This window comes from Trachemys scripta, chromosome 2 (assembly GCF_013100865.1).
Source record: "Trachemys scripta elegans isolate TJP31775 chromosome 2, CAS_Tse_1.0, whole genome shotgun sequence".
NCBI classification, from domain to species: Eukaryota; Metazoa; Chordata; order Testudines; family Emydidae; genus Trachemys; species Trachemys scripta.
Window position 1 is genome coordinate 239,002,563 of NC_048299.1, and position 17,126 is coordinate 239,019,688.

At 40.9% G+C, this 17,126-nt stretch overlaps 1 protein-coding gene across 1 annotated transcript in view; it reads left to right on the forward strand.

The window, feature by feature from the left end:
* The first annotated feature begins 4,946 nt into the window (after positions 1-4,946).
* SLC26A7 (solute carrier family 26 member 7) overlaps positions 4,947-17,126 on the forward strand; it is a 122,984-nt gene continuing 110,804 nt past the window's right edge. Inside the window, exon 1 of the mRNA XM_034763250.1 lies at positions 4,947-5,479. Coding sequence (XP_034619141.1) covers positions 5,287-5,479 — 193 coding nt within the window. The 5' untranslated portion in view covers positions 4,947-5,286. The remainder of the gene's footprint in view (positions 5,480-17,126) is intronic.

The window sequence follows — 17,126 nt, forward strand, 5'->3', positions numbered from 1 at the left end:
TGGGAGTGGCTGGCTCACTACAGAAGCAGCTTTTCCTCTCCTGGAATTGACACCTCCTCATCTATTATTGGGAGTGGACTACATCCACCCTGATTGAATTGGCCCTGTCAACACTGGTTCTCCACTTGTGAAGTAACTCCCTGCTCTCCATGTGTCAGTATATAATGCCTGCATCTGTAACTTTCACTCTATGCATCCGAAGAAGTGAGGTTTTTACTCACGAAAGCTTATGACCTAATAAATCTGTTAGTCTTTAAGGTGCCACCAGACTCCTTGTTGTTTTTATACAAAGGAAAAGGCACTCAAATATAAGCCTGCCATTTTGTCCTTCAGTGACCCTAAGAACTGCATCTTATATACCATGGGCTCTCTTGGGAAGGCAGGAACCTCACAACACTGGTTCTTATACATTAGGAGGGACAGTCTGAAGTATGAAGGAACTGCATGGCTTGAGGCTAAATAACTAATGGCAGCCTTTTAACATGGAATTTCTTTGATGTTTTTGTTTTCTGGTATGTATTTAAGTTAGGACATTATTATACATCATATTATGGTTTTGCAGTGATGTTTTAAAATGCTTCTTATTTATCTGTGAGCCAAATACTTTTGCCGTGATTTTTGCCATTGGGTATACCTAAGTTTTAAACATAAATTTATTTCATCTAGACTGCTGGCCTATGCTAGAGATGGCCAGAAAACTCTTCTGTTTTGAGGTTGATTTTCATTCTGGATTGCAATGAAACTGAGACCTTTCCAAATGCAAGGGAGATCAACATTGACCCTATGGGATGGGAGAGATCCAGGTTTAAGTCTCTACTCCAAAGCAGACAAATCAGAGATTTGAACCTGGGTCTCCCACATCTCAGGTGAGTGGTCTAATCACCGGACTACTGACTATTCTGGGGGCGTCAGGCTCTGTATCTCCCCTCAGAAATGAAATTCCATCCTGGACCTGAGAAACCTTCCTGACAGAATTTTTATGAAAACTGATATGTTTCCATGAAATATTTTGGTTTCAATGGAAAAAAAAATTAGTTGAAATTTAGCTCTAGTCTGTGGAGAGGGCTCTGGTATGTTGCTATTCATTACTGTCATTCTTATTATTGCTTCTATTGAAAGAAGTACTTTAGTGTTCTCAAGGTGACTAATAGGGACAGTATTGTTAGGATAAATCCTGATATCATCCATTTTCTACTCCTGAAATGTAAATCCCTGCAGTAAAATCCAGTTTCTATTAAAATTCCACATTTGCACTGGAACTCAAAATTCTTATGAAAATAATCTATTTTCCCTCTTCTTGACCCAAGGAGTTCAATCATCCTCTAGCCAACTGTTTATTTTCCAGAATTAAATTCAACACATGCATATGTGCGTGTGTGTGTGTGTGTGTGTGTGTGTGTGTGTGTGTATACACACACACACACATATATACACACACACACACACATTGATAATGGACAAAAGTCTATTTATTTATAACATGGAATGGAGTTTGTCACACACACCATTCCATGTTATTATATACCTATACATACACAGAGAGACAAACCCCATTCCATGTTATTGATGATGGACAAAAGTCTGTTATTTGGTTAATCATCCAGAAGATCTGATACATATCCAAACTAGCCAAATCTAATGGTTCTGCAAACACGAAACTGGAAAATCTCAAGAACAGGGTTTCTCAAAATGTTTCAGCACTTTGGTGTCAAAGGGTTAAGGAGTGGGAAGTGTGATCTTGATTTGAATTGGTTCTTCCACGCACCAGTGCTTATATGAGTGTTTCAAAATATCCGTGGGCACTGGTGAGTTGCAACTATTTCTACATTTAGATTTGCATTCATATTTCTATGTGTATGAATAGGTATATCTCTCTTACACACAGACCCACAAATACTAGGGATTTTTTGCTTAGTAAATGTTACAATTAGGCATGCTGAATCTTACATCAAGATTAAAGAACAATTGGGTGCCTCTAGCTATGCATAGGAGGATTTCTACCTGCTTTTTACCATGTGAAAATAAGGAAAGGACTAGGTTGTGACTCTCTGACCTGACCTTTTAGATGAGTTAGTGAAAGTAAAGACCTCAGTCCCGGAAGTCTTTGTATGGTGTGAGCTGGAAGCACAAAGTGGTTGTGCTCCAGTGCAGCTGTGAGTAGACGCCATGTGTGGGTGCAAGAACAGTTAATCAGTAAATGTCCACTGCACTGAGCAAAAATAACACTCATTTTCCATTGCATGATTATTCTCTTCCTCAGAAAGTATACAAAATAAAAAAAGGGGCAGGGCAGAGAATGGGCATGTCTGGATTATTTTTAACAGTGATTTTTGCATATGAATGAGGAATTAAACACTCTCCTCCCTGATCTCAATCTTTCTCCTGGCAATAACTTTGAGGCTGTCCAGCATTTGAGGCTCATTTAGGGTTACCATTTTCCGGATTCCCCCGGACATGTCCAGCTTTTTGAGCTAAAAATAGCGTCCAGGGGGAATTTGTAAATGTCCGGACTTCCCCCCGCCCCCATGCAGAGCGCGCGCGGCTAACAGGGCAGCCGGCCGGATGGTGCCACTTGCATGGGGCTCCGACAGCCAGAGAGAGCCTCTCTTCCTCTCCCCTGCTGCAGAAATCACTCCCTCCCTCCCTGCATTCGCAGATCGCCTCCGGCAGTCTGGAGCTCCTCCCCCACTGCTGCCCAGCACGCTGGGACGAGCGGCTCAGGCAGTTCCTGAGCAAGCTCACAGAGACATTAGGCGAAGGCCAACAACAAGGGAGCCAGGGGGTTGGAGAAGGGGCAGGGAGGTTTTGGATGGGGCAGTCAAGAGACGGGGGGGGTCGGGAGTTCGGGGTTTTTTTGGGGGGGATGGATAAGGTTTTGGGCAGTCAGGGTACAGGTAGGGTCCTGGGGGGCAGTTGGGGGGGGTCTTAGGAGGGGGCAGTTAGGGGACAAGGAGCGGGGGGAGAGTTGAGGGTTCTGAGGGGGGGAAGTGGGAGGGGCAGGGGCAGGGGCAGGGCTAGAGTAGGATAGGGCGGGGCTCCTCCCGTCCTCTTTTTTGCTTGCTGAAATATGGTAACCCTAGGCTCATTAGTGTAGGGTTGTGATTCCTTACTTTCTTTTGTGCTCATTACTTTTTCCCATATGCTTTTAAATGCAGAGTACTCATGTGGAGTGTTGTCAGATGAAGTCCAAAGTTTGACAATCTATTTTTTTTTTTTTTTTTAGTTTTGTGTAAAGTTGTTTGAGCTTTTATATATGTATAATTTTACAGCTGGCCCTTGGTTCTCCTAGGCTGACACAGCATTACTATAATATTTTGGTCATGGTACATATCGACAGTGTGGTTGAAAGAATATCATATAACAAAAAAATCCAATTAGACTGCAGTTCAAATAAAAACATCATATACTACAAAATCTGAATTGTTATAAAATCTGGAAGTTTAGTACAGTGCTTAAAAAAATTAAACACAGACGACAGAAACAGAGTGTGGCAGTGTGGATTAAAGAAACAACTATATTAATCTTATTTAGAAGATGAATGAGACCACTTTTGGACCCAGTCATGCAAACACTTAACTATATGCTTAACCTTATGCACGTGAATAATATAATTGACTTTGACATCAAGCTCATGCTTGTAAGATCGGGGCTTTGGATTTCTGAGCACAGTTCAGTATTGCCAAGAATAGCAAGTGTTCAAAAATCAAGAGTGAAGCCCCACGATATCATGAGATTGACTTAAAAATCAGGAGGTTGTACAAGATAATAAAACCAGTGTTCTTTTTGTTTGCCTTCTGTTTGTTTAAGTCTGTAGAGATCACTTTTTAAAGATTTTCTCCATGGCTATGAGGCCTAGAAACCTACTTTTGCTTTTTTAAATTAAGGCTGAAATCTTCCCATACTAACATGACTCAAGGAGCTAGCAATTTAAGAAAAACACCAGATAGTGCAAAACTCACAATGAAATCACAACAGTTGGCAACACTGCAGTTTTGTTCACCTTAGTTTGAAAGCGCTGTCTAAAAAGAAGTGGAAAATATGTGTGAGAGATCATTTGGAATGTTACAGAGACTTCAGAATGAAGATTGAAAGAGCAGGCCTCATTGGTTATACACCTGGTACTCATACTTGGCTATCAAACTATTGCTTAATATATTGTATCTCTAGTTTGCACTACCTAGAAATGCAGACTGTATTTTTTTAATAGGAATGTCATTATTTCCCTGCTCCAGTGGAGCCAGTGTAACGCAAAAGACATTTAAATGTCTGGACAGTTATATTGCTACCTTGCTCATCACTGTGGTATCTGTGCACCTGAAACAAAGGGTATGAATTTATTGTAAGATAAGAAGGTATTTTATGTACTGTCTCCGTAGAGAGTACATGTGTCAAATAAGCTGCCAGGAGCAGCAATAGAAGATAACAGAATGAATAGTTGTAAAAAAGGAGCTGTAGACACAAGTATTATTGTCACTGTGCAGCTGGAACTGATAGTTTGCAAATCTGCCACAGTGCAGTATGAATTTTGTTATACTGCCTATCACTGGTTTAATCTGACCCTTCAGTTTATTTTTAAGAACTGCGTGTTTCTTTTCAGCACCAGTTTGCAGTGACCAGAAGCTTAATGCTTGACCTTCTCTCTCTGAACGATTGCTTTGATTAAGGTATCATATAGCAGCAAACATAAGAAATGAATACTGCAAAACTTACGTAACATGTTTGGTAACTTAAATGGTAGTTAACGCTTAATGCATGGCGAATACATGCCTCTGAATGCAGAGAGAAGGGTTTTGTGTGCATTTTCCTCACAAGAGAGCTTAAAGCTGTTTTCTGTGTGGTTGTCAGGAGAGACTTGTCTGGCTGGATGCTTCCTGGTTGTATTAGCATAACCCAACCCACACTGAACATACGCCCAGCACTACCTCATTTTACCACTGGCCTGAGGCCAAAAGCAAAAGCACTACAGTGAATATAAGGGGGAAATTACAGAGACGAGAATCGTAAACTTACCTAAGAGTAGACCAAATTTCTGAAAAGAGAAGAAAATGTTATATTTAATATGAATAATCTTTCCCTTTCCAATGTCTATTTACAAGGTTAAAAGCAAACATACTTATCAAGTATATTGAATACAAGAGAACAGCTGCAGAATGTAAGTGCTTCTGTTCATCTCTTTCTATAGCTTTGAAACTGAAAACTCAGAAGAAGAACTGGAGACTGGCACTGAACAGGGTAATTCTGCAGTGGTAATTTGTTAAGAAGGAGAAACTTTGGGGGAGATAAAGCATGGCAGGGGCAAAAAGGAGAAAGAAAAGTGCAGTGTGGAGGAAGATCCATGCTCTTCGCTGTGAAGATATCAAACTGTGGTGTGTAAGAAGGCTGCCTATTTTGAAGTGGGCACCCAGCTACAATGTGAAGGAAAACTTGATTCCTGATACAGTCTCTGGGATGATGCTGGCAATTCAACAGGTACCTCAAGGTACAGTAATACATCTGATTTTCACATTTTAAATAGCTTTAGTCAGACAATTGTCACTTTTCAGTAGAGTTTTTATTTCTTGCTTCTTAGTGTTACGATGAAGCCTGGGTTAAAAAAAAAACCTAGGAAAAAAAAAGAATTGTACATTTTCATTAGACCCAATCTAATGGGATGTGTAGGAGAAGTTTTTTACACCCCTCACTTTTTATACATTGTAAACAAACATCTTTTCTTGTTTTTAACCAAAGTCTGTGAACAGGGGATTAATGTTACTATGTACCTGTCACTTTGACAGTAACACAAGACATATTGCAGAGTATGACACAAGGATGAATGCTGGTGTTATGCAATGTATTACTAGTGTAACTGGCCATCACTTCCTACTTTCAAATTACAAACAAACAAAGAGCTACAAAATAACTTTGTGTCTTGAAATATTGTTTTGTTTTAAAAGTAAGCATCAGTATTACACAGTTACCTGTAGGAACCTTGAGAACTGCAGTAAACAAGTAACAAAACATTCTATACCTAAAAAAGGCTCTCTGCCAAAGCTATTATCTGCAGACAGGATCTTGTGTGCATGGAGAGCTTGTGATTTCAGCTTGTATGCTGGTCTAATGAGATGTACTGTATCACATTACCTATTGCATCTCCCTTTCCAGCACTAATATAAACTAGGGGTGGAGCAGTAGTCTATTTTGGCAGCCATAGGTAAGTAACGCCAAGCTGGATTTATCTGGTGATTATTACAGGTGAAAAGTACAAACTAGTGAATGATTCCAGAGAAATAAAGTCTTCTATCTATCTAACATCATTGTGCTCGACTTAGGCAACACTTTATACCCGTTCCTGGCAAATGCCATGTTAGTTTCTTGCCTGCCCAAAATGGACTCTCTAGTTACTTCTCTGATGCGCAGTGTAGATGTTATTTCTTTACAGTGTTGCAGAATGGCTAGCCTTAACTATCATTCATGCTGCTCAATTATAAGCACTTCTTTAATTGAATTATTCTGTAGCTGGAACCGATTTGTGTAAGTATTTGTGCTTTTAGGGTAATTAGGAACATCTGCATTGGCATGATTTAACTTTAAGAACCTTAATACTGTAGTGAACAACTATAAGTGTCTAATTTTACTGGTATAGTCTTATACAACAATTGTAATTAAAATGCTGCTAATAACAATATGTTAAACTCCAACAAAATATCAAATTAGGGACAATTATACATTACTAGTAGTTTTATCCAGCGTAATCTTAATTGAATCTGGTTCCCAAAAATTATTTAACTTACAAAGTAAAACTTTATAATGCTCAGGTGGTGCTGGAAAAATGCTGCTTTTCCAGATTATTCCATCTTGTTTGTTATGTAATCTAGAAAAAATGTGATACAACTTTAAATTAATTCTGTTGCTTAAAACCAACAATCAAAAACCTCAAACTCCATCCTTCCCAAACAAAACAAAGTAACTCTCAAATAAAATCTGAGAATAAATTGTCTTTCTTTTTTGACATCAAAGTTGTCCATTTTGCTTGAAACTATTTTGAAGTGTGTGTGTGTGTGTGTGTGTGTGTGTGTGTGTGTGTGTGTGTGTGCGTGTGAGAGAGAGAGACAGAGAGAGAGAGATAAATATATTTTCAGACTGTTTGCACCCAGTCTTCTCATTGCATTGCATCTCTCGTCTGGTACTGGGACTATATTTTAATATTTAATCAGAGATTAGGAATAGACAGAAAAAAAGTACCAATCCAGTTTGCTGTATAGCATGAAGAAGAAGAGAATACAAATCTTATAAACCTTGTGTGTGGGGTTCTTTTCTTATAATGCAAGAACAAAGAGTTATTTGGTGAAAATGAAAGCAACAAATTTAAAATGGTTAAAAGCAATTAAATTTATAAACCACTGATAATTGACAGATGAAACTCACTTCCACAAGATATTGAGGCTAAAAGCCTAGTGTGATTCAAAAAAGGATGAGCTATTTATATGGATATTGAGATCATCCTGCAGTTATATTAGATGGGATAAAATATTTTTAAGGGTTAGATGGCCTCAAGTTTCAGGGCATAAATCAACCACTAGCTTGACAGTGGTTAAGAAAAAACTTTCCTTACCATTTGTATTTTCCATAATTGTCCACGAGGGGAAATTTTGCACTTTCCTCTAAATCAGGGGTTGGCAACATTTGGCACACGGCTTGCCAGGGTAAGCACCCTGGCGGGCCGGGCCAGTTTATTTACCTGCTGAGCGGCAGGTTCGGCCGATAGCAGCCCCTACTGGCCACAGTTCGCCGTCCTGGGCCAATGGGGGTGGCGGGAAGCGGAGCGGGCGAGGGATCTTTGCTCTAAGATTTGTATTCTCTTCTTCTTCATGCTTTACAGCAAACTGGATTGGTTCTTTTTTTCTGTCTATTCCTAATCTCTGATTAAATATTAAAGTATAGTCCCAGTACCAGACGAGAGATGCAATGCAATGAGATGATTGGGTGCTTACCCTGGCGAGCCGCGTGCCAAACGTTGCTGACCCCTGCTCCAAATCATCAGATGTGGCCATGTTCAGAGACAAGATACTAGACTAGAGGGAGGACTGTTCTCATCCGGTGTGACTGTTCCTGAGTTCCTGTGTCTGAACAAAATGTCAGGCAACATGGCCATTATCTCTTTGTTGGGGGTAGGAGAATAAGAAGAAAGGAAGTCATTGTCCTTGCATCATATATTACAGCTCAAACCACAAAGATAATGCTCATAATTAAGGTTACGATTTAGTCATGGGTGTTTATAGTATAAGCCATGAACAAGGTGTGGGCAGTAAACAAAAATTCACGGCCCTGTGACCTGTCCATGACTTATACTATAAATACCCCTCACTAAATCTGGGGGGTGATACCCAGGGGGGACTGCTGGGGCGGTGTGCGGCACTGCTTGGGGGTGGGAACTGGGGGGCATTAGCTGCTGGAGGCTGCTGAGCAGGGGCTGCTCCAGCCTCCTGGGGACTGCTGAGCAGTGGCAGCTCTGGTTGCCTGGGAACCACTGCCGGGGCCACCAGTAGCGGCTGCTCCAGCTGCCCAAGGACTGCCAGCAGCAGCTATTCTGGTCACTCCAAGGACCGCTGCTTGGTGGTCCCGGGGCCAGCTGCCCAGGGCCACCCAAGCAGAGGCAGTGCAGCTGGGCCCGGGGCCGCTCCAGCAGCGGCTGGTGCAGCTGGCTGCAGAGCCGCCCAAGCGGCTGGCTGCAGAGCCGCTCCAGCAACGGCAGGTGTGGTTGTCCTTCTGTGCATAGGGGTGGCATCGAAAAAGGCACTAATCAGGTATCGGAACTCATATCACTGACTTTACATTGCCTGCTCTCTGACTTCCTCTAGTGGATGGGGTTCATCAAAGGCAGAGCCAGAGTATAATATGTTCTGGCAGTTCTGGCCCAGTGGAATAGTTCCGAAGAGACTGTTCCAGCTAGTGTAAGTTCATACAGCCCTGAGGTGGCTTAGAGCCAGCTTTGCCTCCCTGTTGCAGCTCAGCACAGGTGAGGATGGAGCTCAAAGTATCTTACAATTAACCCCCCAAAATCAAGCTTGTTGTGTGCCCTCACAAACAGCTGTTGAAATGAACCCAGCAGTAGGTCACTAGAAATCCTCCTGCTCCACCCTCACTGTGACAGAGTTGCAACATTTTGGACTAGCTGTGGCCTTTTTGTTAAGTCACGGTAGAGAACATTGCAAAATTCTGTCTTCAGTGTCACAAGACATGGAGCATGAAATCAGTTTGTGAAAGACGTGGCTGGAGAACACTTCTTATTAAAGGTTTGGTGGCCTAGAGAAAGACCTCTCTTCTCATATATCCTGTATTCTTGGTCTTGCTTAGTTCAGATTCATTCTTAGATTTTCCTGATACAAGTGCGAAAACAACAAATATCACCCTTGTTGTCAAAGGAGATTAAGGCGTATGATTGGATGTCTAATGGTGTTATCCCATCCATACTCTCTCTCAAAGATTTCCAACACGAAACGTATAGAACTGAAAATCATCATACTCAACATCTATCCTTAAGGGAATATGTATCTCTGCAAAGAATTTATCATCTAAGATTGTTGCTTCAAGTAATGTTGGAATCAGTTCAGAACATTCCCAGTCATGCTCAACCAGTCTTCCAGCCGATGAAACGAAATCCATATGATCAGCAACTTTAAATGCCACTATTAGACCCAATACTGCCAGCAAGGAGAGGTATCCTGTGGCATACATATAGATCATTAGTGGCTGAGAAGGGCCAACTCAGCATATGTAATTTCCTAAAGCCAGAGAGATTTTTATCCTGTAGATCAGTGCTAACCACAGGACACACTCGGCGGTCACTACCACCTTCCCCAGTACTGTGGCCCAGAATGCCAGATCTTAATTCACCAGTTGCAGAGAGGTTGAGTGAGAATTTTTAATAACATAGGCTTCACTTCCAGCTTTTTCAGAGCGTGGAATCATCTCCCACTTATTCTCCACTATCGTTGAAAAAAGAGATATAACTGCTTTTAAAATAAACTGTCAGGCGAGGATCTGAATCTCAGGCTGTGGGATTAAGCCCACCACTTTAGCTCTAAGTCTGAATTGACTTGTAATTCTCTCATAAAGCGAAGGAGCTTGAGACTTCATGATCTGGCAATAGGTCCTTAATTTGGCAATGTTTCTCAAAAATCTGGTTCTCAAAATCTAGAAAATAGATCATACTTCTCTGCCAATGTCATATCCACTGATTGCTGACAATCCAGGTGGCTAAAACTGTCAACAAAACTAAGGAGGGATGACAGATTATTCTTTGTGAATGTTTATTGTAACCAATTAGTCAGCCTGTATTACCTATCCCCTTTTGTACCCCCTCCTACTGCGAACCTGTTACAGCTCTCACCTATAAAGCCCGCCTCTTTAACTCAGGGAATGCTCGCTGTTTCTGACAGGCTGTACCCTCATGTTCATCCTTTTTACAAGATTGTGACAAATTGTGTACAAAGTATACTTTGTGAGGTATCATTTAAAAACTCATCATCTGCTTACCATTTTTGTACTAGTAAAACGTGTGCCCACATTGTATGTAAAGTTATAAAATTCTACTGTATGACTTTACTGAGACATGCTCCAAGTTTAGAAAAGCAGGCACAGACCAGTTCCTCAGAGACAAAAGGCAAACTGACACCTCAGCCAGGTGTCAATAAAATCAAATGGACTATCAGCTGGTTAAGCGGCCATTCTTTGGAAGGAAGAAGAGTGTGAGCAATAAATTTACATTTTGGCAATGCAACAGCTAGGAGTTCCTGTTTAAACAGACTGGCTGTCATGTGAACTGCAGCTGGAGATGATTCTCAAGGAGGAGGAAAAGATATAAAAATGAGGAACAGAGGCCCCAAATCACCTCTCTTCGCTCATCTCTATTAATTTGAAAGACAAAGGACGTACCATTGAACTGAGTGAGTGGTCTTGTCTGAAGGAATCTAGCCAGACTTCAGTGAGCAGATGGTGAGAAAAACCTTTTTGCTCTAACTTCACTTGGCTTGATAAGTATTAGTTTGCATTTTGCCTTTTATTTTTTGTAACCAATTCTGACTTTTATGCTTCGTTACTTGTAATCACTTAAAATCTATCTTTCTGTAGTTAATACATTTGCTTTATTGTTTTAAATAAAGCAGTATGTGTTTGGATTGAAGTGCTTGGAAACCTCCATTTGAGATAACAGGGTTTGTGCGTATCATTTTCTATTAATGAAATGATGGACTTTCTATGAGCTTGTTTTGTCCAGAAAGAAAGAGCTGGGCAGTACAAGACGCAAATTTCGGGGGATCAGTCTGGCACTGGGAATCTGATGGTATCACTCTGTAATATAATTCACAAGTGGCTGGCTAGAAGCACTCATATAATTCAGTTGGGAGTGATTTTCCATGCTAGAGGTTGTTTGTGAACAAGCCAGGAGTGGTGGTTCTTACTGCGAGGCAGTGTAAAAAGCACTCCAGGTTGGAGAATTGAGGGGACACAGCTGCTCAGCAGTCCAGATTGTACCCTGGGGGATGTCACAGTGTTGAAGATCATGTAAATGGGATGCCACTTAATAAGTTAATTTTGCAGAGATAGTGGGAAATATGCTCTATCAGCAATTTTGTCCTGCACATGATGCATCAGTCATCATCAGCACCCTAATTCCTTATCCTCTTGTTAAATTCAGAAGAGAGGATCAAAGTCATGGTTTTTTGTTGGCCTTCTGGTGCTACCTCTGCCACCCACAAAAAAATTAATAAACTTGGGAAGGGTGAGACTGGACTCTCATTAATGGTAATGGCTAGTTTTTTATTTTCTACTTCTCTTGGGGATATTGGATTACCCCATTAAACATGGTGATTGTGAGCATAGCTCCAATATTCATAATCTTAAAACCACATAGGATAACCAATAACTCCTAGTATATCTAAATTCAAAAGTTTAAGGTTTAGCAAATGGCTTACAACAGCATTTTGAATGAGCTCCTGCTTTTGGTAAAGGTCTGATCTAAAACAGGTCTGACCTCTTCCCTTTTTCATTCTAATCTTGGATTATGATATGTAGAGGGAGCAAATGAGACAATAGAGTCAAATCTTGGATGACATGTAGTCATGCAGCTGAGTTCCCCACCTTCCCCCCACAAACAAATTAGACCCTGAAGGTACGCCTATGCACTGGCATAAAAAGACCCTGTGGCACCGAATCTCACAGTACAAGCTAGTTAGCTCATGTTGCGGGGCAAAAAATTGCAATGTAGATGTTTGGGCTTGGGCTGGAGTCTGGGCTCTGAGACCCACCCTTCTTGTTGGGTTTTAGACTGTGGGCTCCAGTCTGAGCCTGAAAATGTACACTGCAATTTTAAGCACCAAAACCTGAACCCCACAAGCCCAAGTCAGCTGACTCAGGTCAGCTGCAGCTGTGCCCTGGGTCTTTTATTGCAGTGTAGAGGTACCTAAATATCTCTCTTGAGGTTCTGATAACCATAATCTCCTGCTGGCACCCCTTATAACTTGAGGCATTTCTGATTGAGCGTGCACCTGTCAGATTCCTCCTTCCTGCTACCTACTTAATAATACTTTGCACTTTCCATCTGAGGATGTTGAAGCTCTTTACAAGTATTTGGTCTAACAGTGGATTTGGAAGGTGGTAAAGTATTATCCCCATAGAAAGATTGAGTGACTTGAATGAGGGTACACAGGTGGTTTTGCAGCAAAACCAAGGATAGAATCTATCGTCTGCCATTCCTAAGAGTTAACCACACGACTACCCTTCCCTCCAATAACTGACAAATTTATATTTATATTTATAACTGTTAAAGAGAGAAAATTACCTCAGAAGATGAATAGAAAACCAGCGGTGCTTTATCTCTGGCTTCAGACTTTGTCTTGCCAAGATCATGACATTTCGCGGGATTCATAAGAAATGTCACTTGTTTTGAATATGGGTCTGTCCACATGGTACACTGTTTATATGCATAAGCACTAAAAAGATGGGCAAATCACTTGTATGGCAGCATGTAGGTACAATATTTGGAGGACATTCATTTACAAATAAATCAAAATTTGGTACTGGGGAACATTTCCTGTTGTGGTGACAGCATAAGGATAGATTTTCATGTGGAATTTACATGCAGCATTATACACTTGTTGATTCTTCTGTGACCTTCTGTGGCCATGGAAGGTTGCAGATCGGCTGCTTGTGCCCAGTTAAAAGCATTCATTATACACTTGTTGACTCTTCTGTGACCTTCTGTGGGTATGGAAGGTTGCAGATCAGCTGCTTGTGCCTAGTTAAAAGCATTCATACCAAACTGAAAAAGGCTCCTGACACATAGTTATCTTCCCTCTTATATGTGTGCCTGCTGAGAAGAGAAAAATAGGCAACCGAAGTCTGATTTAAATCAGTCTCTCCATCCCTGCCAGCTCCCTGGTTCATTTTGTTTATTTTTTTAATTAAAGTTAATTTAGTCTAGAGCTGGATTTACTGCTGAACAAATGAAATCTCACACACTGCCTGGAGACTCTGCCCTTAAAAAGGAGCTATACCTGGTTTCATGCATTCCTGCCTTCATGCTCAAGGTTTTGGGGGCATGGTGCCAGCATTAGTTTTTTTTCAGACCACTGATGCAGGACCCCCAGCAGTGTTGTTTCAAAGGGTGATCTGTTGCCTAGGTTTTGCAGGCTCTTTCCTTAAGTGTTGACATAAATGTACACAGAATGATTCACTTGAGTTAGTCAGGTGAAATCATTGTGTTCCAGCATTTGAGAATGGGGTGAGGGGGAGGCTTGTCCTATAGATGCACAACTACAGTATGTGCCGATGAAGATGAATGCGCTTCCTTGGAAGCAGAGCTAGAGAAGCCTCCTAGAGAAGAGCTTTGTAGCAGCCATGTAATTTACAGCCCATGTGAGTATGTTCCTTAGGGAAGAAAATCTCTCACTTCTTACAAAGAGTAATGATCTGAGCCCAGAGTTATGAACTGTAACATGTTAATATATATATCTACTACAGAGATTCACATTCATACAGATTCTCAGTGGATGCCCAGGGATGTAAAGTTCCGAGTTCTAGTGAACTAACAAAGTATTCAAAGGCTTCATGTCAGAGGTTTCAGTTGGCATTCAGGCCCCCCTCGTGGGGTAACATGGCAACTTTGCCTCAGTTTCCTTCCTTCCTTTGATGGACTTGTTGCTGTCTAGTCTGTTTTGTCTCTTTGTTATGACTGCGGCCCTTCAGCTGAGTCATTGGTAGTCTTCTCCCCTCTCAGTGTGCTAAAGAGTCCAGTATGTCAGGAAACCAATTGCCCTAGATAAAGGCCTTACAGTCCCTGGCCTCTTTGAGTATGGCTCACTTGTTCAAGGTTTAACAAAAAACCCTTCTGGGTTTGGAAGGGGAACCCAGGTCCACCAACTCCTTCGGATTCCAGTCTAGGGACCCTGTATGAAGTGGTTGGTACCAATCTCTCCCAACCCCTTCCTGTTTCCCTGTCTTGCTTGCTACCATGCCTCTCTTGCAGGCCGTTCTTCAGAGTCTCATCCTGTGGCCCTCTTCTCTTGGAAGTCCAGCTTCCTGGATGGCTTCTCACCAATCTGTGGCTAAAGGCTCCTGCTCTCAGAGACTCTTCAGCCTTTCTGGCAGTCATACCCTGCCCTTTGCCCTGCAGCCTTTTTATCTCCACAGCTGTTGTGAGGCCACCAAACAGCCCAGCTGAGAAGGCAGTCAATTTCCCTTTTAATGATTTCATGGCTGTGACTGGGTGGGGTCTATACACCCGAGGACCTCCTGCATACATGACTCTGACTTCTTTAATTTTGACTGTGGGTAACGTTAAAAATGTGCACGTCTAGAGTGCCTCACATACCATTCTGAAGCATTGATCTTCCAACAGAACATCAGGGAGTGGTGGTTCAAGTGATGTGGCTGGTTCATGGAGCAACACTGGAGGTGCATCCAAGGAATACCACCATGTTCACCAACAGTGAAAAAGTTAATAATAGAGCTGGTTGGAAAATTCCATCAAAAATGAAACTGTCAAAAAATTGAAATACATTTTTCAATCTTCCCCCTTTCCCCCATTTTTTGATCAGTTCCATACCAAAAACAAAGGTGGAGGCAATTTTAGATGAACTGGACCATGAGATATAAAGACTCATTATGTTATTGCAAGAAGGACACAAATGGGAGAACACACACCAACTACTACAGTGGAGCCTCTTTTTTCTCTTTTTACTGCTTTTCCTAGTGAAAAGGGCACCCCCTGAAATTCTTGTTTCACTTGATACTGTTTTTTCTAATATCAGTTACAAGGACACTCAAATAGTTTTGGTGTAAAATGTAGGAGTGGGATGGAACAGAAACTTACAAAATCTAGTATGAATAGAAATGTTTTCTATTTTTTATTTCAACAAAAATCATTGTATGTTGGGATTCAAACATTTTCCTGTACAGTTTGGAACTCAAAAATTAATGTAGGATTGTGGTGGCATAGGAGAGCAAGGAAGTGAAACTGGCTAGACATAAACTTTAAACAAATCCAGCCAACTTTCACTGTCAACAACAAGCACAGCAAAATGCAAAAGCCAAATATCAGTCATAATTGATTCTGATCAATCATAAATTACATTTTAAATTCTTTGTTTTAAACATCTAAGGTGATGTGCATTAATAAATAAACTTTTTAAAAAAAATCTGATTTTTAAATGGATATTGTTCCTTTAAAGTTTGGTTTGGTTTCTGTTCCATTGTATACATTTTAATCAACTTACATTCACTGCCTTAGAGATGTATGACAAACAATAGATTGCCACAAAGTGGACCTCGTGACTTAGTTACAATAGAAAATATTACCATTGTTGTCATAACAATCCATGGTTACATATTATAGAACCAGAGTCAACAGTTAACTGTGTCATCATCAAGACAAAAATCCACATTTTTGCTTGAAAATCACAGGCTTGTATCAGTAATATAAAGGAGCAGCTCTGCTGATGAACAAGACAAATGTTGATGGAAAAATGAAGACAAAGTAGAGAACTAGTGCAGATTCTAAACTGCTCCCCAACTTGTCCGAGATCTGCCCAAACCTAATGATCTTCCCAGGATACTGCAAAAACCATTGACTTGGTAGGGTTCATTTTGGGAAGGATGAAGGTATGATTTGGGTTTGGGAGGATTTTCTGGAGTTTTTCCATTTTTATTTGGGCCATCCGTGGTAAGTTGTTATGTAAAGTTGCTCACTGGGAGAGTTAATTCATTTGTATATTAGTCATAATGCTGCTGGGTGGATATTGTAACTCTAATTATTAACAGTGTGCTCAGAGCTTTTCTGTGTATTATTTTTAATGTTAAATCTAAATAAATGATTTTATGGCTTCATAGCCTTAATTTCCGTTAGAATGCTATGGGCAAAATTTAATGACAATCCTTTGTTTCCAGCCTTGCTATAAGAGGAAGGTTTTTTTTTTAAGTTAAAATCAAGAGGCTTGTATTCAGGGTGAAATTCACCTCAGTGCAGAAGAGACACACTAACCCCTATTCTTCTCTTGAGCTCTGATTTAAGGGCTTAAGTACAGTTTAAGAGACATCGAGGGCTTTGTATTTGTCCTCTGCACTGGGGTGAATTTCATCCTAATGATGAAATGTTATAGAATCATAGGGTTAGAAGGGACAGAAAGGGTCATCTTGACTAACCCCCTGCCAAGGTGCAGGATTTGTTGTGGCTAAACCTTCCAAGACCGATGGCTACCCAACCTCCTTTTGAAAACCTCCAGTGAAGGAGTTTCCACAACCTCCCTAGGCAGTCTACCTTTGTCCTGCTCTTCCTAATTATAAGAAGTTTTTCCTGGGATTTAATCTAAATCTGCTATGCTGTAGTTTGAACCTATTGCCTCTAGTCCTGCCTTCTGTGGCAAGAGAGAATAACTTTTCTTGATCTTTTCTATGGCAGCCTGTCAAATATTTGAAAACCACTGTCATGACCCCCCTGAATCTTCTCTTTTCCAAACTATGTTTATGTTTTTGCATTGTATTAGGGAGGTGAGTATTTCACTGTGGGGACCCATTTTCAAATGTGGACACTTAAAGTATGTCATTTTGTTGGTCAAATCTGTACTTAGGCATTTCACTTGTCTAAGGGCCAA